Genomic DNA, 26,242 nt, shown 5'->3' on the forward strand with positions numbered 1-26,242 from the left:
AGAGCTCTATATCACCACTCTGAGATCACGACTGAACAGAAACCAAGAGTTGGATGCTTAACTGACTGCTCTACCCCGGCATCCCACTTCTACTTAGATTTAAATAGAATTGCACATGTATGCATTTAATTTCAATCCATTTTGAAATTAAAAAAAAAAGAAACCATGGTGTTTAACTATGTTTATGCCCTCAACCTCTTCTTACTAGCTGAATTTTTCATATTTACTAATATTTTCCTCACCCATAGGCTAAACCTACTTTAAGCACATTTATATAGAATTTTTTTTTAAGATTTTATTTATTTATTTGACAGAAAGAGACACAGCGAGAGAAGGAACACAAGCAGGGGGAGAAGGAGAGGGAGAAGCAGGCTTCCCGCTGAGCAGGGAGCCTGATGCAGGGCTCGATCCCAGGACCCTGAGATCATGACCTGAGCTGAAGGCAGACGCTTAACGACTGAGCCACCCAGGCACCCCCTATATAGCATGTTTTATCTCAAGTGCTGTATAGCTAGGTTGTGGGAGCTAGCTCGCCACAACTGAAGTTAAATGATTAGTAACTCTGATAGAGATGCATTTATGCAAATTATAATTATGGAGTCTAGAAAGGACCCTGAGGTCTTATCACCCTGAAAAAAACAAAACAACACCCTGTTTAAAATAAATCATAATACTCTAATCAAATATAATCAAAATCTCACTCCTGCACCTATGCTCAATACTCATATTATAAACATCATTGACAAGTGATGATATATCATAAGATTTAAACCCTCAGAAATAGAATCATTATGTATAGCAGTCATTATAGTGTGATGTAAATCATCTTTCTGATTTGGAGAATGATTACATGTTGTACATATTGACAGCTGGTGTTATAATGTTAACATTCTTTCAGAAGATACTAAAGTAATCAGTTGGTTCACTGCAACTATCATTTTTATGATTTTTATGCTGTTGTCTCATTATATCTTATCAGAATCTATATTTTTTGCATGAGGAGCAGATAGCACCTTATCTTTTTATCCACTTTATATCATTGCTGAATGAAATTTAAGAATGACATTGGAAATTTAAGACATGTAGGCAAAGAGATGTAAAACTATTCTTTTATTTAAAGAAGCCTCCTTTATGTTAAAATAGCAAAACTACATACATTATTGTTCATAGAAACCACTAGAAAGATCATTATAATTGGTTACTTCATCAGTTACCATTTGCCTCTCCCCCCCTTTTAAATGAATAACCACCAAGGAACTTCTGGGGAAATGAAATCTAACAAAGTAAGTGATCCAAAAATAAGATATGTCACATTTTAATAAACAATTGTGTCTAATTATGGAAGAATATGTACTTACTTGCCAAGTGCAAAGCATTCCATCTTAACAGTTGTTCCCTTAGCAGCTGTAACTGTGAAAGGAAAATGGACCTCAATTTTCGGCTCATATTCTCCCATCACACCTGGGAAATAAAAAACATTCTTTAAGCATAAAATGAATGTCACAATTTCCTTCCAATTCTGGAAATGTTACATTGAAAAATGCTGTGGTTTGGTTGTTAATGTCTGTTTGATAACTGCTAAATTTTTGATGCATTGAAATAAGAAGGATACTTAGACTCAATTTGAAATCCCAGTCTTCCTTTAAGGATGTTAAGCATGTATGTTCAATACCATTTTAAATAATAATTATTGAAAATGTTAGTCAACACTGCTAGTTTAGTTACTGATTATATTCCAGGGGAAACAAATAAATATGAACATTTCCCATGGTAAGTAATTGGGTTTTTTTCTACATAAGTAAAAACTTTCTTTATCATTGTCATAAATGAATACTTATTAAGTCAACATACATTTATTGAATATCTATAATATTCAAACATTTTGCTGTGCATTATGGGAGTTATAAAGATAAATCAGCCATGAACTGTGCTCTCCAGCACTCAGCAAGTGTATTCTTAGAGAAAGAAACAACATATACTCAAGTATGGAAGAAGAGTGATATATAAAAATCATTGTAAACAAAGATAGGAAGTGATGAGTGCCATGAACAAGATATCCCTAAAGTATTATGTACATCTGAGGCTCTTACAGGAATAGTTAGGATTTGAGTAAGTAGGAAAATGATAGGAGAAAAAGTAAATGAAACTGAAAGAATAAAGACAAAACGAGGGGAAACTATCAGAAGTAGGAATATCAGCTTTTCTGGCATGTTAGTATGTGAAGGGAAATAATACTAGGCAAATTTGGAAATATAAATGGAGTACAAAAAAATAAGAGGGCCTTAATTGACAGAGTAAGACATTCAGACATTAATCTGTAAATAATTTGGACTACTGAGGTTTTGAATAGGGAACTGGTATTTTGCTGAGATGTATATACTGAAATTGGAGCAGAGATCAGTAAATCAATTACGTTATTTCAATAATGGAAGGTAGAAAGAATAAAAGCCCAGACTTGAATTATGGTGGTAAAAAAAGAGAAGAGGCACTAGATGGAAAACAAAACAAAACAAAACACCAAAAAAAAACCCCTAAAACAAGAAAGAATTGAGATTGTCATACAATAGGGGGGTGCCAGGGACAAGCATGTGATCCTCTTCAATAATGACATTAAGATTTCCAGCTTCAGGGGCTGAATGAAAGGAAAACGAACACAACTACAGTAGAGAAGAGGATGACTTTCATTTTAGGAGTACTGACTTTGATACCTATAAGATATTCAGAAGAAAGAATCTGACCAGATTACACAATGAAAGAATGAAGCTCTAAATGAGTTCTGGACAGGTGATAGGTACTTCTTGTCATCATTTAGAGGTGGCAGTTGAAGCTGTGAGATTGGATAGGGCTTTCACCTATCAAAAGGCTTGGCTGAGGCCTGGTGAATTCCAGTCCTAGTTCCCTCACTAGCTAGACAGGAGCTAATTTCCTCCCCCAAATTTTAGGAGATCCCTGTGTATAAAGTACCGCAAAGAACACAGGTATAATTTAGCACAGATGTTTCTCTGAGCAGCTTGTGTGTGTTTGGGGACGTCTGTGTTTATGGACATATGTACACATATAGGTCCATGTGTATGTGTGGATAGCTCTGTGTGTAATCCCTTTGTGTATGTGTGTGAGATGAGAAAGGAGAGGAAAAAAATTAGAGTAAGAAAAATGGGATAAGATATAAAGGCAACTGGATGTGCACTGGGAGAAATGGTTAACTTTAGCAAAGAAAACCTTTATTTGTTCATTTATCATCTATCAATCTATCTATCATCTATCTTTCTATTATCTATTTATCTATCTATCTCTTATCTATATCTATCTATTATTAATTTGATATGGGCCTTGAAGAATGAATGTGGCCAACTTTAGATGGAAAGTGTTTAAGTTCACTGAGGACAGGAAGATTATCTCTGTTTTTTTATTTTTGTGCTAGTTTTTTGCAAAGCAATCATAAACAAGATATCACTGATATTTGCACCAAAAGATTGGGCTTCTGGACATGGCTCTCCTAATGACTTAGACTGTTCCATCTCAGATAGGTCAGTGACTTCTGTGTCTCATTCTTACTAATCTATAAACAGAGGGAATAGAAGAGAATTACCATTAACGTAATGTCTTATTCTAACAAGCAGATTCCTTAATTGCTTTCTAGTCCAATGTTCACTGAGCACCAAGAGCCTGATGTATAACAAGTGAATTGAGTGATTAGTCCTATAGCAAAACAAATGTTTAAGCACTTCTCTCTCTATTCCTCAATACTGTTTTCCTCTTCTACTTCTTTTATATCCTCCTCCATACTTTCCAACTTCTTTTATTTCTCACATCTTTTTTTTTTTTTTTTTTCTTATATCTTTCCTGAATAGCAGGATTTGACCTGCTAGTGATACCTGGCTGAGTGTATTCAATGATGAGAAGTTTATCTTCAAAGCCCTTTTACCCATAGGCCCACCATATGAGGACTCCCAAGCATCTTGTTCAGTGTCTACCTTTGTTTGGCCCATCTGAAGCAGTCCCTAAATTTAGCTTGCAATCTCCCTATCCACCCTTAACATTGATTGTATAGTATTTGTGTTCCAAGTCTACCTGTTAATCTGATGATTTAGTAATACATGATCTATCATGATGCTTATTAAACTTAATACCCTACTTGCATGGGTCCTTGTGAGTGCTAGAAGTTGTTGAGTACCGTAAAATGTTGTAGGAGGGCAGTGAAATTGAGGCTGAATTTAGAGAATATTTCTATATAATTACTTTTTAGTAAATTGTTTAAAAAGCTCTCAGAAAAAAGGAACCTGAATCTCCAAAGCTGCAGTAATCTGTTTTGATTTCTTCTCTTATCATAAGTAAAAACTTCCTTTAGAATCCACTTTTATGCTAATACTTTTGTATTATGTTTTTTTTTTTTTAAAGATTTTATTTATTTATTTGAAGAGAGAGACACAACGAGAGAGGGAACACAAGCAGGGGGAGTGGCAGAGGGAGAAGCAGGCTTCCCGCCGAGCAGGGAGCCCGATGCGGGGCTCGATCCCAGGACCCTGGGATCACGACCTGAGCCGAAGGCAGATGCTTAACGACTGAGCCACCCAGGCGCCCCTGTATGATGTTTTTAAAGAGGGTCCTGTAAAAAAATAAATAAAAATAAATATGAGGATCCTATAATTGTACAGCATTTCAGGCCCTTCAATATCTGGATCTGCCTCTGAATCATATCAAAGTATTACTGATATTATTGGCTAATAGGAGTTAAACCCATCTCTCTTCTCTTTCACATAATATTTGTGAAGTGCAAAGAAATTCTTTTACAGCTTTCATCCTTAAGAATGACTCAAAGGATAGGCATTCCTGGTAGTATTTGGGAAGTGATTTCGTCCAGGTAGGGCCTTCTGGTGTTTCTCAAATGATTCCCATATGGCCAAAGACATTTTTAAGCCTCACTTCAGGGCCCAAAAAGTTTGCTAATATTGCAACTAGATATTAAAAATAAAATTAAAAGGTTTGTGTAAGAGGTTTCAAATTATATTATCTAATTTGAGCTGCACTGTAAGAAATAACTGGTTCTTTCTAATTTTACTGTAATGGTGATGATAAAAGGACAGATGAGAAAATTCTTTAGATATGTCTTGTTCTTTAACAATTGAATACATTCAGGAATTAAGTTTTGCTCTATATTTCATGGGATAATTATGTTAGTACTAAAGTCCACCTTAGCAAATATAATTCACCCTCTTTTTTTTTTTTTTGAAGATGAGAGATTTGAAAGTCAAAGAGGTCAGGTACTGGCCCAAGGTCCTATAGAATGTTGTTGGTAGAAATGGGGCAAAAATGGGAATTTTTTGACCTCAGGTCTTTAATAGCTATTTTTTTGACATCACTCTGTTGAGGAATTTTAATCACAGAGTGTAACAGACCGGGCATACCACATGTAATACATCAGTCATTGGCTGTCTGCCATGGTACTTGGTTTATTTCAGCTGCAATTTTTAATATTTCAAGTCATATATGGCTTAGCTTGTAATTTCTTTTATTGGCTAGGGTTTGATGATGAAAGGAAAGAGAAACAGTCCTATAAGGCACTTAGTTAAATATCAAAAGATGAGGCTTATCTCTTTCATCAAGGTAGTTCCTTTATTTTTATTTTATTTTGTTTCATTTATTTATTTTTGTCTCCCAGGAGACACTACACTGTCTTCATCTCTTTCCCCATACCTGTCTTTTCTGGGATGGTAGGCTGTCCTATTGAAATTGCCTGCCAATAGAAGATGACCCCAAATTACCCTAATTCCTAATAAACAGAAGTCTTCCAGCTAAGAGAACATTACTTTCCTATGTCTTCATGGTTGTTGATTTTTTTTTTTTATATATATTCCAATTACTTACAAAGAGTTAGGGTGTTTTTCCCTAAGTAGAGTGCAATTTAGAGCAGTGTTTCTCCAAGTGCTTTGCAGAGTAGAGAGCCAATGACATTCAAAAAATCTGAAAAACTTAAAAAATTTCAGTCTGCAGGTTCAACTATGAGGCTAGTGATAAATAATCTTTGAAGGTAGGTCTACAGAGTCTATATTTTAATAGTACTTGAGTTTCAATAGATGTTTCATTTGTAATTCTTTTTTTACTGTCTTTAGCAATCTGAATATTAATATATAGTTATTGTGCTATGTAAGCCCCCTGGTAAGGAGATGAAAGCCCAAATAAATAACAAAAACAACATTAAATAGTAATAATAATAATAATAACAACAACAATAATAATGACAAAGATGAAAGAGGGAAGAAAGGAAATGACTAAATAGTTCACCCTATGTCTATTAACATAGTGCTATGTGTAAGACATGTCACTATACTCATCTTTTTGGGACATATTAGAAGTTAACTTGTGATTTGTAGATAAGTGATGCAAATCCCAGCTCCAGCCCTGGCTCTCTTGGAACATCGAGGCAATCACAGAACCTCTCTGGATCCATTTTCTCATGTATAATGAGTGTTAATATTATGGACAGTTTAGAACTCTAAATATTGCACATTAATACACTCTTCTTTATTTACTGTATTCAAATAAATTACAAGTTATAATCCTTGGGAATGTTAATCATTTAGAAAAGTGTCCACCTGCCTTATTTTTAATTCCCAAAATGAGTCCCTGATAAGAAACAATTTCACAAGCCTAGATAGATAGACAACATGTTGTTTTCTCACCTCAAAAAGTGTGTATTACCCTGAATCACAGTTTCCAAAGATGAGTTATTGTTATGTAAATAAGGGGATTAAAGGATCTCCTGACAAGAGGAAATAAATAACTTGTGTTATCTTCAAATAAATGTACAATTATGAATAGTATTTATCTGAGGAGATTGAGAAGAACTAGAGAGGTTTATTATTAGAAGATGTTTTCCATCACTATTACATATATTCTGAAAATCAGAGAAACCAATAGATTTTTTTTCTCTTTCCCAAGCATCAAGAAAAAATTGATCAAGGGGCTGCCTCACACTGTAATTGCTTTCCTCTGATTACTGAATTTTAAGATGTATCTTCTTCTCCTGTTCTTGACACTGTGATTTAGGGAAATATATGCATCCTCTCTACCACAATCTGAAGGCTCAGCCCATGTACATCAATAACTTGGAAAAATAACTTATAAAAGTAAAGTCTAAAGAAAGCAGCTATATATATATTTTTCTGAACAAAACTATAAGCTCTCTAGCATTAAAACAATAGGATAGATAGAGCAAATTTGAAAAATTTGACAAAGGGTTGAATATTCACTTTGAGAAGTATGTTAAAAAGTTTTCCTTTTTTTTAAAAAAAAGGTTTCCATTTTTAGGAAATTAAATATGTTTGCTTTTTTTATAAATTTCTATTCACAAATAAAATTACAGAAACTTTTCTGTAAATATATCTACATAACCAAAAGTATATATAGTTCTGCAATAAGTCTATAATTTAAAACTCTTATGGGTGATTTTCTTACTAGTTTTCTTTGACTTTGTGGATTGTGTGTGTGTGTGTATGTGTGTCTGTGTGTCTATGTGTGTGCCTTTCAAATAAGAAAAAAAAATTTGGTACCTGCTAAAAGTTTTGGTAATTTGATTTTTATGAGATGCCACCAAAACCTGTGAGTGTAACAACAGATCAGCTTTTGAATAAACTTGGGTCCTCATTGCTACAGCCAAGGACCCTTCTTTGAAAGCTGGTTTGACTGGTCCCAGTAATAACGGGCAAACTACTGTACTGACTTGAAAGGAAACTAAATAAAAATAAAAATATAATGATTCCAAATGACATATTAATATTAATTTCAATAATTAAATGCTTCGAAGATCTCTAAATAATTCTATGGGAATCTCCCACCCTAATTAGAGTTGGTTCTTTTCAATTGTGATTTAAGTAGAAGCTATAATATCTGTATGCTTCATTCAAATATTTATATCTACCAGATTGTATTTTTTCCATTAAAAAGATAAAGTAAAATGCCTCAGAAATATGGTGGACTTTCTTCACTGCATTAAGCACATTAATCATAAATTGCTATATCCACAGTCCTTTCTATAAGAAACTAAAAGCAGTAAGATACAAATAAGATAAAGGTAAGGCTAAATTATGAGGAAGGAGTTTTGACACACACACCATCTGGAAGGTAAGGATGATCTATTCAAATCAGAAGGTAAGACAAGCCAATTGGAGAGTAAAAAAAAAGTTATGTATAAGAGCTGAAACTCATTATTAGGAAAGATATAAAGGAAATAGCCATACACTCCTGTTAACTAAGATTCCTAGGACTATTTGGATTCAGCAACCTTCCAGTCTCAGTCCCTATGAGGTCAGGCCATATTACAGACCCTAATCTTAGATTTTTTAAATATCTTTTCTCTTATCATGTCATATATTTCCTGAAAACACAAGTCTCTTATTTAAACTCACTGGAGTGAACTTCTGTACCTTGCAACTACCTAGAAACCCACATTGCCTTTTAGTTTTAGATTTTTAACATTCTTCAGAGAAATTATTTCTTCCAGAAAAGTTTCTTACCCATAGCTGTCTATTTATTCATACAGTAATCACCTAGAAGTCATGGGACTTAAAATATCCCAGAGGAATTAGTTCTGCTAGCTCATTTGATTAACTGCCTGGTTGCATAACTCTGGGAGAAAACGTGACAAATGGGTTGTTTTAACTATTGTTAAGAGTTTATTTTTACACTTTAATCTGCACAGATTGTTTTCTCACTTCAGTCTTGTTATTGAAAATGCCAGCATTCCTGCTGTTAGCACTCAGATTTGAGATACTAAACATACCAGGCCCTGATTTGCTCTGTAAACAGTTCACCACATATTTTATTTTATAAACTCTTACTGATTTCAAAGGATCTATGAATGATATGGTTCAAAAGATACATATTTCCAGGGGGGAATGTCAATTATCACAGCTTCATCATGGGGCTTTATGTGCATTAAAGAGTCTAGATGTAAAGAGAGAATAAATATTTTTAACACCTGCTATAAGCCTGGTGCTGTAAGTGTATGTAACTAAATTGTCATTTAAATCTTACAAACACAACAAGGTAAATATGATTATCTCTATTTTAATTAAGAGAAAAGTGAATATTTGAAAGGTTAAATAACTTGCTCAACATCAATGGGCTATTAAATGACATGTAAAGGCTTCAAATCTAGAACTATATTAATTCCAAAACCAATTTGCCCTCATTATTCTATGTTGCTCCCCAGGAAAAGTTTCCACTGCTTACAAAGCAGAATTCATTTACTCATTTCCAGTTTTGTAGATAACTAAGTTCTACTTCAAATAGCAGGTCTTTCCTGGTCCTCTACCTCCTTCCCCTCCCCACCCAACCAGGTTAATATCTGTTTCTTTGTCTGTATCTCTCTCTCTCTCTCTCTATATATATATATGAATTAAAGAATCTAGTTCTCATTAATTATGTAGAAAATGTGTAATAAGTAACGTAAGAGCCAAGAATATTTTTAAATTTATTTTATTTTTTTTTAGATTTTATTTATTTATTTATTTGAGAGAGAGAGAGAGAAAGTGCATGAGCAGAGGTAAGAGCAGAGAGGGAGGGAGAAAGAATCTCAAGCAGACTCCATACTGAGTGCAGAACCTGACAAGACCCTGAGATGATGACCTGAATAATATGGTCATATGAGAATAAAAAATATTCTGTGAATGAATAAAGTGATAAAGTCTCTCCATTTCTCCATAATCAATTGATTACCAGGTTCTATTAATTTGGATGCTATAACGTGTTTCCTATCCATTTCTTTCTTTCCATTCTGATTGTCATTAATTCAGTTTGAATTCCCTTTCATCCAGCTCATTATTTTTGGCAATGTGGAGATACTTGGTGGCATGACTGGTTGTCATTAAGGCCTCTTATATATAGGAGAAAATAGAAGATATTTGAGATGGAGTTTAGACAACTCTTGGAAGAAGTTTTGCTATAAAGGAGAGTAGAGAAAATAAGATGGGAGCTGGAGGGGGGTAGTTGAACCACAAGAAATTTGCTTTTAAGATAGTAAGTATTGTAATATGTTTGCTGATGAGAATGATTCAGTTTGGAGGAAACAAATGATCCTTACAGGAGAGAGAGGGGGTAACTGCAGAAACTCCTTGAATTAGGTAAGAGCATATGGGATCCAGTGCACTGAACTGCCAAGAACAGCTCATTGTTCTAATAAGAGGTAAGGTAACATGAACAGATACAGATACAGGTAAGATGTTATGTTTGTTGTTGGAAAAATACATAAGATTATTAATTTAAGGCAAAATCTATATTCAAAGTTATGTATCTTCTTATATCCACAGTCAGTTTCACATTTACAACCATGAAGTGAATGAGGCAAAGACTGCAGGTGGAATTAGAGATGTGCCAAGTGAGTGGAATATAATGGAGAGACTGGGGGGATATAGAATGGAGAGTATATAGAGAAAAATGTTTATAATGAGTGACTATGTCATCTAAAATAGAAAGGAAAGGTACTTGAGGACATGAGGGTGTGATGGACAGAAATATATAGTGGATTACAGAGCCTGTGGTTGAAGAATTGTTTGAGTGGAAAGTGCTAAATAGACAGAAAGGAGGCTGTGGGCAGAGAGCTGTTACTAAAAATTGAGATTTTGATGAAGGCAGAATCATTGGTAATGACAAAATTCAGGCTCTGACCTTGGTAATGGGTGGCTAAGGTAAGAAGGAGTGCAAATTCAAGGGAGACAAGGAGGTTAAGAAACAGAAAGGTCAGGACATTGAATGGATCATTGCTATAAATATGGATGTTACCCAGACAGAGTAACATCCATTAAGTGAGGAAGACTGAGCTAGGACGATTAAACATTATTGCAATAGAGTTGATTGCGACTCCTGAAAGCATGCCACGGATCCTTTCTCTTTACTGATGTTTTCATTTCTTAGTTTCTCATTCGAAGGTTTCAATGTTCCAGTCCTAAGTATTCATTTTAAATTTACCTCTCACTCTTCCCCTTCATGCATCCATTATTCTATGTAACAGAAATATTTGCTATTTTCTTTTTTTCAAAGATTTTATTTATTTATTTGAGAGAGAGAGTGTGTGCATGCATGAGCAGGGGCAGAAGGAAAGGAGAAGCAGACTCCCCACTGAGCAGGGTGTCAGAAGCAGGGCTCCATCCCAGGCCCCCGAGATCATGACCTGATCAAAGGCAGATGCTCCACTGACTGAGGCACCGAGGTGCTCTGCTATTTTCAAAATATACTTTATTCTTATTTGGTTATGAGACTTCCACGTGCTGTTTTTCCTTATTTAAAAATACCTTAATATCATCCCCTGCACGCTAAAGTTTAGTTATCAGTAAACTTCACATTCCATCTCAGAAGGTGACAATGATGGCGACAATGACAAAGAAGAAGAAGAAGAAAGGGAAGGGGAAGAGGAAGAAAAAGTGAGGAAGGGGAAGGAGAAAGAGAAGAAAGAAGAGAGAGAGGAAGAGGAGGAGAAGAAGAAGAAAGAGAGAGAGAAAGCACACAATAACATGCCCTCTTCCAGTAAAAAACAAATTTCTGTGATTTCCCCAGGAAGAAATTTTGTCCCCTACTTCTGGATTACCATGGTGTCTTATTTCTTTTGATACTAATTATGTTATACCTTGTGTTACAGTTATTTATATACAGCTATTCCAATTATCTTACTGGTTAAAACTATCATTGTCAAATTTGAACTTTCCTATCTGACCCAACCATACTCCTAATTCTTCTTTAGTCTGTCTTACTGATGTCTTTGTGACTTTGCCTCTGAACTCCTAGGTCATTATAAGCAAACTTATTTTTTTGTACAACTGTTTTAACTCCTCATTCTATCTGCTCATCAAAAAGTAATATGCATTTTCCATGTAATATTCATTTGTCTTTCATTACTCAATAGAATAGAGCTGTGACATCCTGTCAATCCATTCTTTTCTCAAAAAAAAAAAAATTCAAGATTCCAGATCAACATGAATCTGTTGGTCTGTTCTTCCTACTACTACTGCTACAAGAGTTATTGTCCTGAAGGCAAGCAAATAAACAAAGAAGAAAAATAACAAAAATACATATATTTAATGCTAATTCCCTGCTTCAAAGACTCTGCTTACTCAGGTGTGATTTAAAATAAAGTCTGAACCCTCTAACATTGCATTCAACGACCTTCCCAATTTGACCTTTCCTCTCTGGTTAGTTTTATCTTTAGTGACTCTTCTCACAAATCTCACTCTGTAGCCACACAATACTTTTCTCTACTTTTCAAAGTAACCTTGCCACTTTACAACCACACACTCTTGCCTTTCTCTGTAATTTGTTTAACCTTTTCTTCTATTTAATAAACTAACATTCAGGTTTTAAAATCATACTCAATTTTTTTTTAATTTTATTATGTTATGTTAGTCACCATACATTACACATACTCAAATTTCATCTCCCCTTTAGAATAATTAATTTTACTCTATTCTTTGTTTTCACAGTGCACAGTTCAAAGCATGATTTTAGTGCATATCTCATTGCATTTTAGTGATGTTTACTTCTCTATATTCCTCACTGAATTGTGGTTTCTAACAATGAGGAAATGAAGTTTGTTTTTTGTACCTGCAGTGCCAATACATAAATTGATTAACTTCTATCTGGCTACATGTCACTCTTTGCGTGAGCCTGGGTTCCATGGTCCATAGTTTCTCCCGTTGAATATTTGATCTCATTTTCCTATGAAAATTTTTATTTACTATCTTGAATTGGTTCTTACAAACATTTTCTTTACTCCTCATTTGAAGTTTGAGAGTGTTTCAGGAGCAAACCAAGAATTTTCTCATAATCGTTCTAGTATTTCTTATACATGTCTCTTCTGATTTCTTTCCACAGACATAATTTAATTCAAAACTTTGACTTCAGTCTCTGGTATACTTGGCCCTAATTCTGCTGTCTTTTCCATCCAATACATTCTGTACATGACTTCAGCTTAATCTTTGTAAAATAGTATTATCATCATTTATTTTCCTTTCTCAAAAAAATAGTGATTTCCCCATTGCCTTATTGATAAAATTCAAACTCCTTATTTTGGCACGTAAAGCCTTAAAAATCCACTCCAAATCTAATTTTTCAAACTTAGTTTCCACTTGATTATAATAAACCCATTGCTCTGGTTAGAATGTCTCCAAAATGGCAATTATTCATTCCTGTGTTATATTGAAGTTATTAATCTATATATCCATTCAAATACTCTCCATTAAGAAGGCTGGGTTAAGCTTTTTTTCCTCCCTCAGTATTACCTTCCACAACCACTGTACCCCTATGATGGATCCATCCTATAAATTCTTATAGGACTTACTATTTACATTTCTCATCTGTACTTAGTCATGTTTTATTTAATGTTTACTGTTTACATGTCTTGTTTCTCTAATGAGATAGATAATTTACTGGTGGCTAGAGCCATGCCTTACACTTCATTCTAGCTCATAGAGGCTCGATCATGGTAGGCTCATGCATATAGATAGTCCTAGCTTACTACAAGCCAAGTGATGAGGGCTAGCTATTGAGCACCAATTATCCATACAACTAGAAATAACAACTAATCTTCAAATTCATTTAAGAATTTTTCATGACTCAGGTCTGGGAAAACATCATAAATCTTCCAGAATTTCCCCCAAATCCTCATAAGTAATTTCATATTTTAAAATCATTTGGGGAGAAAAAATGAATTTACCAGTTTTATTCTATACAGATATATACATGTGTATACAACAAAAAGATGTAATATTTAAAAATGATTAACCCATTAATATATTGTAGTACCATTTATTCTTGGTCATTAAAAAGATTTATCTTAGGTCATTAATACTGATGAAATGGAGCTTCTATCTTAAGCCTGTTAATGATGATGAATAAACCACAAGGTATTTGAGTTTTCATGTCTTTCCTCTCAGGAAACAAACTGAGGGTTGCTGGAGTGGGGGGTGGGGTGGGAGGGATGGGGTGACTGGGTGATGGACACTAGGGAGGGTATGTGTTCTGGTAAGCGCTGTGAATTGTGCAAGACTGTTGAATCTCAGATCTGTACCTCTGAAACAAATAATGCAATATATGTTAAGAAAGAAAAAAAGAAGAAGAAGAATGTAGCAGGAGGGGAAGAATGAAGGGGGGGAAATCGGAGGGGGAGAAGAACCATGAGAGACGATGGACTCTGAAAAACAAACTGAGGGTTCTAGAGGGGAGGGGGTTGGGAGGATGGGTTAGCCTGGTGATGGGTATTGAGGAGGGCACGTTCTGCATGGAGCACTGGGTGTTATGCACAAACAATGAATCATGGAACACTATATCTAAAACTAATGATGTAATGTATGGGGATTAACATAACAATAAAAAAAATTAAAAAAAAAAAAAAAAAGAATCTTTCTTGGTGATATGGACTAACAGGACTATATTAATAAGTTTCCGTATTATTTTTATTTATTTATTTATTTATTTTTTAAATTTTATTTTATTATGTTATGTTAATCACCATACATTACATCATTAGTTTTTGATGTAGTGTTCCATGATTCATTGTTTGCATATAACACCAGTGCTCCATTCAATATGTGCCCTCTTTAATACCCATCACCAGGCTAACCCATCCACCCACCCTCCTCCCCTCTAGAACCCTCAGTTTGTTTCTCAGAGTCCATAGTCTCTCATGGTTCATCTCCCCCTCCGATTCTCCCCCTTCATTTTTCCCTTCCTACTATCTTCTTTTTTTTTTTTTAACATATAATGTATTATTTGTTTCAGAGGTACAGGTCTGTGATTCAACAGTTGTACACAATTCACAGCGCTCACCATAGCACATATTAATTTTATTTGTTGAAGAATTATCTAGTATTAAGCCAAAATAAAGGATAAGAAGAATTTGGCCCCAAAAGAAATATAATTATTGAATATAACTATTTACATTAAAAAGGAACTGGTATTTACTAGACTGTAAAAGATATACTTTTCCTTTTTTTGAAAAAGAAGGGAGTCAGGAAAGAATTCATAATGGAAAAGATGTCCTCCTTTGCAAATTGTCCTAGTTCTGTTTGGGTGTGAGTAAATACTTTCTGAAGAGAACCAGAAGCAGGGCTATACTCATAGTGAGTGTTCACTACAAACATGCTAGCTCTATAAATGTTGAATTTTCAACACTGGAAAGCCTTTGGAAATCTGTTTATGAAAAAATGTTTGTTGATATTTTTATTTTATTTTATTTTTCATTATGATAAATGTACTTTTTAATTCCCATCACTGATTTCACCCATACCCCCACCCACCTCCCCTCTGGTAACCATCAGTTTGTTCTCTATAGTTAAGAATCCGTTTCTTGGTTTGTCTCTCTTTCTCCTTTTTCTTTTCCTTTGCTCATTTGCTTTTATTTTTGCCTTATTGGATTTTTTTATAATTATATTATGTTAATCACCATACATTACATCATTAGTTTTTGATGTAGTGTTCTATGATTCATTGTTTGTGTATAACACCCAGTGCTCCATGCAGAACGTGCCCTCTTTAATACCTATCACCTGGTGATCATTTGCTTTTATTCTTCTCTTATTTTTAAAAAAGATTTATTTATTTATTTGAGAAAGAGGGGGCATACACAAGTTGGGGAGGGGCAGAGGGAGAGAATCTTCAAGCTCACTCACTGCTGAAGGCAGAGCCCGATATGGGGATGCAGGGCTTGACCTCATGACCCATGAGATCATGACCTGACCCGAAACCAAGAGTCACATAACTGACTGAGACATTCAGGCACCCCACTTGTTTTGTTTCTTAAATTCCACATATGAATGAGATCATATGGTATTTATCTTTCTCTGACTGACTTATTTTGCTTAGCATTACACTCTCTAGCTCTATCCATGTTGTTGCAAATGGCAAGATTTCATTCTTTTTATGGCCGAATAATATTCTTACATATCGATATAGCTATATGTCTATATAGATCTGTATCACATTTTCTTTATCCATTCATCTATTGATGGACACTTCAAAAAAATTAAATTACATAGCACCTTATTTCAGCTCAACAAATCTGCTTGTTCCACAGACTTAAATTGGTTTAGTGAAATCATGGTTTGGGGAAATAAGCAATTTAATGATAGATGCAAATATGATCTATAAGGTCTTATTTCTTACTTCTTGTTGTATTATGATTTGTTTACATTGCTTGTAGTTGGATTTGTGAATAATTTTTGTAGTTTATAACTCACTCTCCCCCTTATTTCTCTCACCTTTTTATAAGATTTCTAAAGTTGTAAAGATGAATTAAAATCTAAAATTACAATTAGAGACCAAGTATGATATTTAAGGTCATGCACTAATCACTGTTAGATGTGTAAGGATAATACAGAAATAAAAATAATACTCAATCCTTCTGTGGAGTTCACTATATACCAGGTATCTCTCCAAGTCCTTTAGATACGTCAATTATAATTCTTACAACCTTTTGAATTGGTTTAGTAATTTCCTCATTTTACTTCTGAGGAAACTAAATTAGAAAGGTTAAAAATTGTCCAGGGCACACCTGCATGCCTCAGATGGTTAAGGGTCTGCCTTCAGCTCAGGTCATGATCCCAGGGTCCTGGGATCGAGCCCCCTGTTGGGCTCCCTGCTCAGCAGGAAGCCTGCTTCTCCCTCTCCCTCCCTGCTCCCACTGCTTGTGCGCACTCTCGCTCTCTCTCTCTCTGCCAAATAAATAAAATCTTTTAAAATAAATTGTTCAAAGTCATGGCTATTAAATGCTACAGGCAGAATTTGAATTCAGGAAGTCTTGTCCCAGAGTCCATGTTCTTCTCCACAATGCTATACAATGAATGAATTGTATTCCATGTGTTCTGTGGTAAATCAATGTTTTAGAGCCAAAGACATTTTTCCATAGAAAACTGTAAGTAATGGTTTGGTTGTTATTTAACTTACAAAATACTGCCTCGTTCATAATAAGTGATGTATAGTACTAACACAGCTCTTTGGATTTCTAGGTCCTAGAAGCAAGGATTGTTATGTTTAAGGGAGAGGAGAAAATAAATCACCTCTCCTCTCTACATATGCTTTCTTCCCAGATGCAGAGCCAGCCTCAGACAAAAACTTGAAAGACAAAGTTTTTTCATATTCTACTTTTTATTTACCTTTTTTCTCTAGTTCCTTTGCATATGTTTTTCCCTCTGTCTATAAAGTCAGCCCAGAATTGGGACAATTGACAAACTCCTTTTATTTCTCAACACTGCACTCAAATGTCAAATCTGCTCTATAGAGACTCCTGATGGCCCTGTGGAGTTGGTTCCTGCCTTCTTTGTGCCTCTGACATATGATACCTCTTTATTTTACTCTTCACACATTGTGATGTTACTTAAGAGAACTATCACCTTGTCTATCTTCCCGATTAAATGATGAGTTCTTTTTTTTTTTTAAAGATTTTATTTATTTATTTGAGAGAGAGAATGAGAGAGAGAGAGCATGAGAGGGGGAGGGTCAGAGGGAGAAGCAGACTCCCTGCCGAGCAGGGAGCCCGATGCGGGACTCAATCCCAGGACTCCAGGATCATGACCTGAGCCGAAGGCAGTCGCTTAACCAACTGAGCCACCCAGGCGCCCAAATGATGAGTTCTTTGAGGATCAAAAGGTGTGTTATTCATCTTAAATCCCAAGAGCCAAAAAAACAACAACAACAAAAAACTGTGAACTATGCCAGATTCTTTATATGCATAATTATTCTAATCTTTACAACAATCTCAAGGCAGTTATAATCCCTGTTATATGAATCAAGAAACCAAGGTTTGAACGGGTGGGTCACATAATTAAAAAGAGGCAGTACTGGGATTACAAAATAATTAAGTCTGCCTCAAAAGTTCTCTGCCTGACTGTGTGTGTATATATATATATATATATATATATATACACACACCCACATATATTTATTTTTATAAATTTTAAAAAAGTGATACTAAATTCCCTTCTATTATTCTTTACAGTCTTACCCAACTCTCTTCCCTTATAACCCATACATTCCTTTGTCTCTGTGATATTGTCTCAGCAAGATGTTAAAAGTAAAAAGATATGATTTAACTCATGTGTGCTCTCAAGTAAAAATTACTGATCTCTAAATGACTATTAGTTGGTGGAATTTGAGCCTGAGTGATTTAAGTATTATGCCATAGCAGAGGAAGAGGTTGGAGAGGTCTATTGCATTTAGCCAGATCTGCCTGAGAGTCCATTTCTGTGGTTAGAGTCTCTAAATTGTTCCCATTGTTTCTTCTTTTTAAAACTTGTTCTCTGCTTTCACTCACTTCTGAATTTCAAATTCTCTAAAAGCTTCATGGGGATACATCTTTCGTTTAAATAAAGACAAAGTCAGAAGGGCTGTGGCAGTGACTAACTTGTGGTAGGACAGCTATTCATACATATGAATCATTTCTAAGTTCTAAGATTTGTATTACATGTATTTGATCATCTGGATATCAGGATGAGAGCAAAACATTTCTTTATGTTAGCTTTAATTTATTCATTAAACCAGTGAGTGATAGAAATATTCTTTAGAATGCTGAATTTGGCATATTCTTCATTTTCTTTTCTTCATAATTAAATTTATTTAGTACTCTGACATTTTATTTTATTTTATTATTTCTTAAAGATTTTATTTATTTATTTGACAGAGAGACAAAGCGAGAGAAGAAACACAAGCAGGGGGAGTGGGAGAGGGAGAAGCAGGCTTCTCACTGAGCAGGGAGCCCAATGCGGGGCTCGATCCCAGGACCCTGAGATCATGACCTGAGCCGAAGGCAGACGCTTAACGACTGAGCCACACAGGCGCCCCTAGTACTCTGACATTTTAAAAGAAAACCTACCTTTAAAGAAAAAATGTGCTGTAATTTTAAGTAACCTACTAATTATTAAGAAAATTAGGTTATGTATTCTCTTGACAGATATTTTGGCAGATAATTAACACACTATATATTGGGCAACCTTACATTTTCTATAGATGAATTGTGTCATTCAGCATAACCCCAATTTTACTTATATGGGTTACTCATTATACTCTAATTTAATAAATTTGATGAATTCCCTCTCTTGATGAATTGAGAAAAAAATCCTCACATGCTATTCATACTGAGGATCATCTCTAAGCACACCCTTTAAATTTGATTTAGATAATATTGATAAAGTAACCCAAGCCCCCAATTTGGCAGTGATGTTATAAGTCAGGCATAGTGATACAATGGAAAGCACACTGTGAGTTGGAGGTCTGATTCCACGTGTCTCACCAACTCTGACCTTGAGTTAGTCCCCTAACTGGCTGGCAACTGAGCCATAAAGTATAATATCTAGCAGTATACATTTCAGAGTCATATAAACATAGATAAGAGGACCCGATACTTGTCCAAATGGCAGATTCTTTATAAAAGAAAGATAGGCTTAAAATGCTGTTTTGTTGTGAGGACTGAATAGGAGGATGTATGAAAAGCTTTCAGCACAGGTTGCCTAGTGCATAGGAAAAATGTTAAACATTATCAAGTCTTCCACTTATGCAGCTGCTATCTTCCCTACAGAGCACTGAAATATAGGGGTTATAAAATAGTAAGATGAATCACTGAGTTATAAAATCTTTTGAATAATGGTGTGATTATATTGATAAAAATAAATTGTCTCCCAATATGTCTACTATGAAGAACACAGCATTCATTTGAATATATGAGTTTCAGTACATTTGTTAAAAAAAAAAATCAGTCGTATTATTTTACGATAAATTTGCAAAATATCTCATGGGGATGAACTGTGAAGGAAACATTTCTAAATATTACAAATTGCTTTCCAGAAGTAGTTTTAGAACTCTCAATATCCTGGATGTGATTTTTAGCACTGGATAATAAAAGCGATCACAAAATAAAAATATAATTCAATAAAGAAAGGTATAAATAAGGATATATAGTAAATATCCTTGCAGGATAAAAGAAACCTTAAAATATTTACCATAGCATCACTCAATTTTAGACAAAGTAACTAAGACAAAATGTTAGAATTAGTTCAGGAGAAAAAATGAAAGAAATAATTTAAAATGATTTATAAAGAAACTTAAGGTTATTTTCAAATATTTTATTGGACACTCAGGGAAAAATCAGGTAGATCATATTAAGAATAGCAGTGCAAGGCAAAATGAGGAAAACTGACAGCCATAGGAAAATGGGCATCTTTTTAATAATAGAAAGATTGTCTAAATAAAGTGAAAAGACTTATGACATCTATGGCAGCTCAGTTATGAGGACATTCCTCCCAAAACAGCATATTAATCTAAATTTCAATAATTACCTTAAAGGTGATCTAAAACTATGAATTAAATACATTTAAAAATAGTCCAGAAGAAAGCAACCAGTTGAAGAAATACTGCGACTGTTTGATGATTACTTTAAAGTCACAGTTGCTTACTGAGATAGAATAAAATGTCAGACATTCCTTAAGCTGATCCAACATAAAAAAATCCTAGTGATGTAGTCAAAAATAAATATCTCTAATCTTCACTTCTGGCCTACTAAATCAGAGCATCTAAGGGAAGGACCCAGGAATCTGAATTTTTAGCAGGATTCTCCCAATATGATCCTGTATATTCTTTCATCCAGATTTTGTTTGGAAATCCTGTCTGGTATAAAAAAGAATTTTAAAAATATGAAGAGGTATGTAATATTAAGAAAAAAAAAAAACCACACTTGGCAAGTAATGATTTAGTGCAGTGGGCAAAGGTTCCCAATTGTATAGAATATGAAATATCTGGGAAGTGCTATGGAAAATGCAGATTCCTGGTATTTGCAGGGTGAGGACAACTTGCACACAGATATTAAACTATTTATTTTTTTCAATCCTCTCTGAAGGAATACCTGGAACAGAATGACTCCACTGGTGGAGTCCAAGTGGTGCATTTGAAGACCCAGGTTATTCTGAGAACTGCCAGGGAAAGAGTATGTCCAGGACTTTATTTTTTCTGGAAGTTTCCTGAAGGATCAGCCTTTGGAGGCTGGTGAACATTCTTTTTTTTTTTTTTTTTTTTTTTTAAGATTTTTTATTTATTCATTCGAGACACAGAGATACAGAGAGAGAGAGAGAGAGAACATGAGCAGGGGGAGAAGCAGAGGGAGGGGGAGAAGCAGTCCCCCCACTGAGCAGGGAGCCTGATGGAGGGCTCCATCCCAGGGTCCTGGGATCATGACCTGAGCCGAAGGCAGACACTTAACCATCTGAGCCACCCAGGCGCCCCGAGGCTGGTGAACATTCTTAAAGACAGTGCACAGTCTGCTAGCTGTTGTGGTTTGGAGAGGGCCTGCTAACTCACTGGACCTGGAAGGAGTGCTCTTCTAGTTCAGGGAGAAAAATCATTTGGATTTAATTCTTCCTAGTACTTTCACTTGGGAGAGGGCTGCTGGGGAGGGAGGAGAGCAGAAACACTCCTTGTGTCTCTACAAAGAAGTGTTTATTGGTAATTTATTTATTATATATTTCTGGAGATAAAAATACTGATTTCTAGGATACTTCAAAAATTCTGATTGGATAGATCTTGGGTGTGCCCAATATTTCAATTTTTTACAGGCACCCAGGACTATTCTCATGCAAGTGTTTGAGGATCACATTATTAAACTTTGGCCTATTAGATGCAAGTTCATAGATTTCCAAAAAATTTTGAGAAATTTTATTATTAAATGTTATTTTATTATTATTTTTATTTTTAATGGAAGTATACTTGTCATACAATTTATATTAGTTTCAGCTTTACAACATAGTGATTCAACAATCATATACTTTACAAAAAGCTCATCATGATAAATGGAGTTACTATCTGCCACCAAAGTTATTACAGTATTATTAACTATATTTTTTATACTGTACTTTTCATCCTTATGATGCATTTATTATATAATCAGGAGTTTGTACCTCTTAATCCCCTCACCTATTTTGCTTATCCTCCTCTCTGGCAACTATCAGTTTGTTCCCTGTATTTATGAATCTGTTTCTGTTTGTTTTATTTGTTTGTTTTATTTTTTAGATTCCAGATATAAGTGAAATCATATAGTATTTGTCTTTCTCTATCTGACTTATTATACTTAGCAATAATACCCTCTAGATCCATCCATGCTGTTGTGAATGGCAAGATTTCATTATTTTTTATGGCTGAGTAATATTTCATTGTGTGTATATACTGCATCTTCTTTATTCATCTATTGATGAACACTTAGGTTGCTTCCGTATCTTGACTATTGCAAATAATGCTGCACAGTGAATTAAATAATGTGGAGGAATAATGTTTTGTCATGGCTACTGAAATACCTTAGGTATTGGAAGCAATATGTTGGTGAAATGGGGAAGTCCTCAGGAGTTGAGCTGGAACTGGCATTTGATGATTATTTTGTAGAATATCTTAATATGGGGATAATAAAATCTCTAAACTTTCAGGTAATGAGGATAGCATAGATACTTGTCCCATAGGGTTATTGTGAAGATTAAATGCATTACTCCATGCAAAGCAATTAGAAAAGTGAAATAGCAAGCTGGAAAATACAATTTCCATGAAGATATCATAAGGTTGTGTGGGTGGGTATTATGAAAGTGGCAGATGATTTTCAATATGGACAAACAGAAATACCTACTTTTAGAATAAAGTTCAAACTATCCTTATTATATAGTAGATTCTATTCCTGTTTATTGTAACTAACTAGCTCTATGAGCTTAGACAAGTCATTCAAATACTTTGAGACAGAGCTAGGAGTTAAGAGGGCTTCTCAAGAAGAGAGAACACGAACAAAATGGATGGAGTCAGAAAATTCTGGAGTAGATTTTAAATTAAGAATGATTGAAGGCAAGTGATAAAATATAAAACTTCTCCCACTGCTACTCCCTCCCCCACGAAAAACTCTATTAAAACATCAATTCTACACAGAGGAATTTGAATTTACACAGTAAATAACAGCAGCAACAAACACTAAAGTAATGGAACCAGGAAAGTAGTTCCTATCTGCAATGACCCGCACACTAGTGAAATACAGCAGGGATTTTGTGATAAATACTGTGTTAATTAACTTTTACTAAAGCTTATCATGTAATAGGCACTTTTCTAATTGCTTTACACATATTCATGCCCTAGTCCTCACAAGAATCCTATGAGACAAGTATCCATGCTATCCCATGTTCAGAAGAATAAACTGAACTGCAGACAGGTTAAGTCTCTTGTCCAAGGATAATATAGATAGTAAATCAAACCCAACTTTCTGACTGATTTACTTTAAACAAAATTAATCAAAATAGATTCTAGTTTAAATCTCTGAAATGTTGCTACTCTCATGAGCTTGCTTCCTGTAAGCTTTTTGGATTGATGATAAAGGAGGTGGTATAACAGCTAGTTTACTGGCATTGCACCTGCAGCCTCTCTTTTCTTCTATAGTCTAAACTGTGGCAAACATTTTGAAAGTGAGTTTTGGATGTAAATACTATTCACCTTATGTGAATTGTAGAAAAAGGCAGTTGAAAGGCACTGATCTATGCAAGAAACAGAGTATTATAATTAGAAGTTGAAATAAGGAGATGAATGAGAATAACATCACAGATGTAGAATTCACAGAGCTTGCCAAATTCATGGAACTTATTTATGTGGTCATAAGGTTTGGAGGATTTTAATTGACCCAGATATATTTATATTAGATGTCTAGGAGAAAGGTGATCTTACTAACAACACAGCTGGAGAAATTAGTTCATGGGAAGATTCTAAATTGGAAACAGAGAAATAGAAGTGCTCACTAAAAAAAAAAAAAAAAGAGAAAAACAGGTGGGGCTCAGGAGTAGAATCCTGGAGGAATACCTATATTTACAAGATTAAAGCTCCTTAAATCTTTTCTAAAACAATGCCAGTGTAAACAAGGCAGACAAATGGGTGAATGGACACAGATAGACAGAGAACTAAATGGAGTGATTGATTTAGGGAGTAGATTGAGAAGAGACAGTTAAAGGTGCTGATGAAACTCTTTGGGATAGTCTACTGCCAGGCAAGTCAAGAAAAAAAATATTTTCACGGGGTGCCTGGGTGGCTCAGTCTTTGAGCGTCTGCCTTCGGCTCAGGTCATGATCCCAGGATCCTGGGATCAAGCCCCGCATAGGGCTCCCTGCTCAGCGGGAAGCCTGCTTCTCCTTCTCCCACTCCCCCTTGTGTTCCTGCTCTCGCTCGCTCTCTCTGTCAAATAAATAAATAAAATCTTTAAAAAAAAAGAAAAGAAAAAGAATATTTTCAGGTTTAAACATAAACTGCAAAGAGGTCAAGAATGGTGAAGGCTGAGAAAACACTGATATATTTGATGAACAGATAGATGACCAATTTTGAGAAAACACATTGAGTGGTGTGGTGAGACTCAATGCCAGATTTCAGGTTATTAAATAAAGAAAGATAGTGTAGCAATGGAGACAGTGTAGAATAGCCTGACAACAGAAAGGGAAGTCAGATTAACACAACTGAACATACATCTTCCACTCTTAAAAAAATAACTCAAAGTTCACTTTCCTTTCTTATATTAAGAATGATATATTCACTGTTACAATGCTAAATATCAAAAGTTTACATCCTTTGGGATATTATTTCCTGAATTACAATAACAAGGAAATAAGTAAAAAACCCAAGTTATATACATATTTAACAGTTTTATCTTATTATTTGTAAGTACTTATTAAATATTTCTTCAAAGTTTCTAAGACATATTAAGAGAGTTAATGAAATGATGAACATTGTTTTTCTTGATAAAAATTCTTATTTCTATAGATAAAAGTTCAAATTGTTTTTATAAGTCTGCTTGAGGAGAAATTGAATTTTATGCAATGACTGATTGTCAAGGACATCTGAGCAAAACAAATATTCATTTTATTCAGAAATTATCCAATGATTTCTTGATGTTTTTATTTCATTTGTATCATATCAGATGATAAGCTTTCCAGAGAGACACATAGCAAAATAAATAAAAGATTAATAAAAGTGAAATAAGTTTCTATATTCCTGCAGAATCTGACATAAAGCCTTAATATTATTCAGCTTCCTTCACATAGATAAATATACTTGAGTAGGAGTGTTCTTTTTACAAGCTTTCCAAGCCCCCTAGGAACTATCCATAAGTTGAAAATTCTGAACAAAAATATCAAGCTACCAAGAAGTGAAGAGAGGTACACAATGAACTCTTGCAAACAGGAATAAGCCAGCTCTTACACACTGCTTCAGTAACCATAAATATTCCACAAGACAAGTAAAAATACTTTTCTCTAGATTTCTGTTTGGTCTTTGTATTAGTTTTCCATCAGTGTTCTAACAAAATACTTGGTAGTTTAAAGTTAACACATTCATTCTTTTAAATTCTTAAGGTCAGAAGTTTAACATCTGAAGATTAAAATTTCATTTGGCTTAAATCAAGGTGGCCTCCCTTGAAGGCAGGACTACCTTCCCTCTGGAGGCTCTAGAGAAAATCCATTTTCTTGCCTTTTCCAGCTTCTAGAGCTCCTGGCCCTTCCTCCATCTTCAAAGCACATCACTCTAGTCTCTGCTTCCATCATCACATTGTCTTTACCTCTTCTGTGTTCAAATCTCCCTCTGTCTCCCTCTTATGAGGACATTGGTGATTATGTTTAAGGCTGACACTAATCATCTAGAGTGATCCAGGCTAATCAAGGGTAATGTCTCCATATCAAGATCCTTAATTTAGTTACACCTACGAAGTCCCTTTACCATAAAAGTAACATTTAAAGTTTCTAGGAATTAGAATTGGGGGTCATTTTTCAGCCTACCACAATCTTCAAGGGCATGCCATTTTTTATCCTTCCATTGCTCATAGGATCTGAATTATTCAGTAGTAATTTAATGGAGCTGTGTATAATTTCCTTATTGACATAATTCTTGTCTTAAAAATAAACCTGTTGTCCACACATAAATTCTCAGCTGATGAGTTTGCCTGTAGCTCATCTAAAAAAAAAAAAAGTTGGTGTAGGAATGGGTGAAATATATAAAGATTGAGTACACTTATTTTGATGAATACTGAGAATCTTGAATCATTATAACCTGAAACTAATATAACACTGTATATTAATTATACTTCAATAAAAAATGTCATCAGATTTCCCACTACCAAATAGTAGGTTATCTGCATCTACAATCTTTTTATTTTTCTTCTCACTGTGACAATTGATGAATTTTCTAACAAAGGCCAATCTTTCTGCAAGCATTCTGAATC

At 34.6% G+C, this 26,242-nt stretch overlaps 1 protein-coding gene across 7 annotated transcripts in view; it reads right to left on the reverse strand.

The window, feature by feature from the left end:
• The window catches only part of CNTN5 (contactin 5), a 1,357,780-nt gene that overhangs the window by 359,546 nt on the left and 971,992 nt on the right, over positions 1-26,242 (reverse strand). For all 7 annotated transcript variants that reach the window (XM_032426178.1, XM_032426172.1, XM_032426174.1 and 4 more), the window contains one exon: positions 1,359-1,461. In XM_032426178.1, the coding sequence (XP_032282069.1) occupies positions 1,359-1,461 (103 nt within the window). The remainder of the gene's footprint in view (positions 1-1,358; positions 1,462-26,242) is intronic.

Source organism: Phoca vitulina, unplaced genomic scaffold (assembly GCF_004348235.1).
Source record: "Phoca vitulina isolate PV1807 unplaced genomic scaffold, GSC_HSeal_1.0 scaffold34, whole genome shotgun sequence".
NCBI classification, from domain to species: Eukaryota; Metazoa; Chordata; class Mammalia; order Carnivora; family Phocidae; genus Phoca; species Phoca vitulina.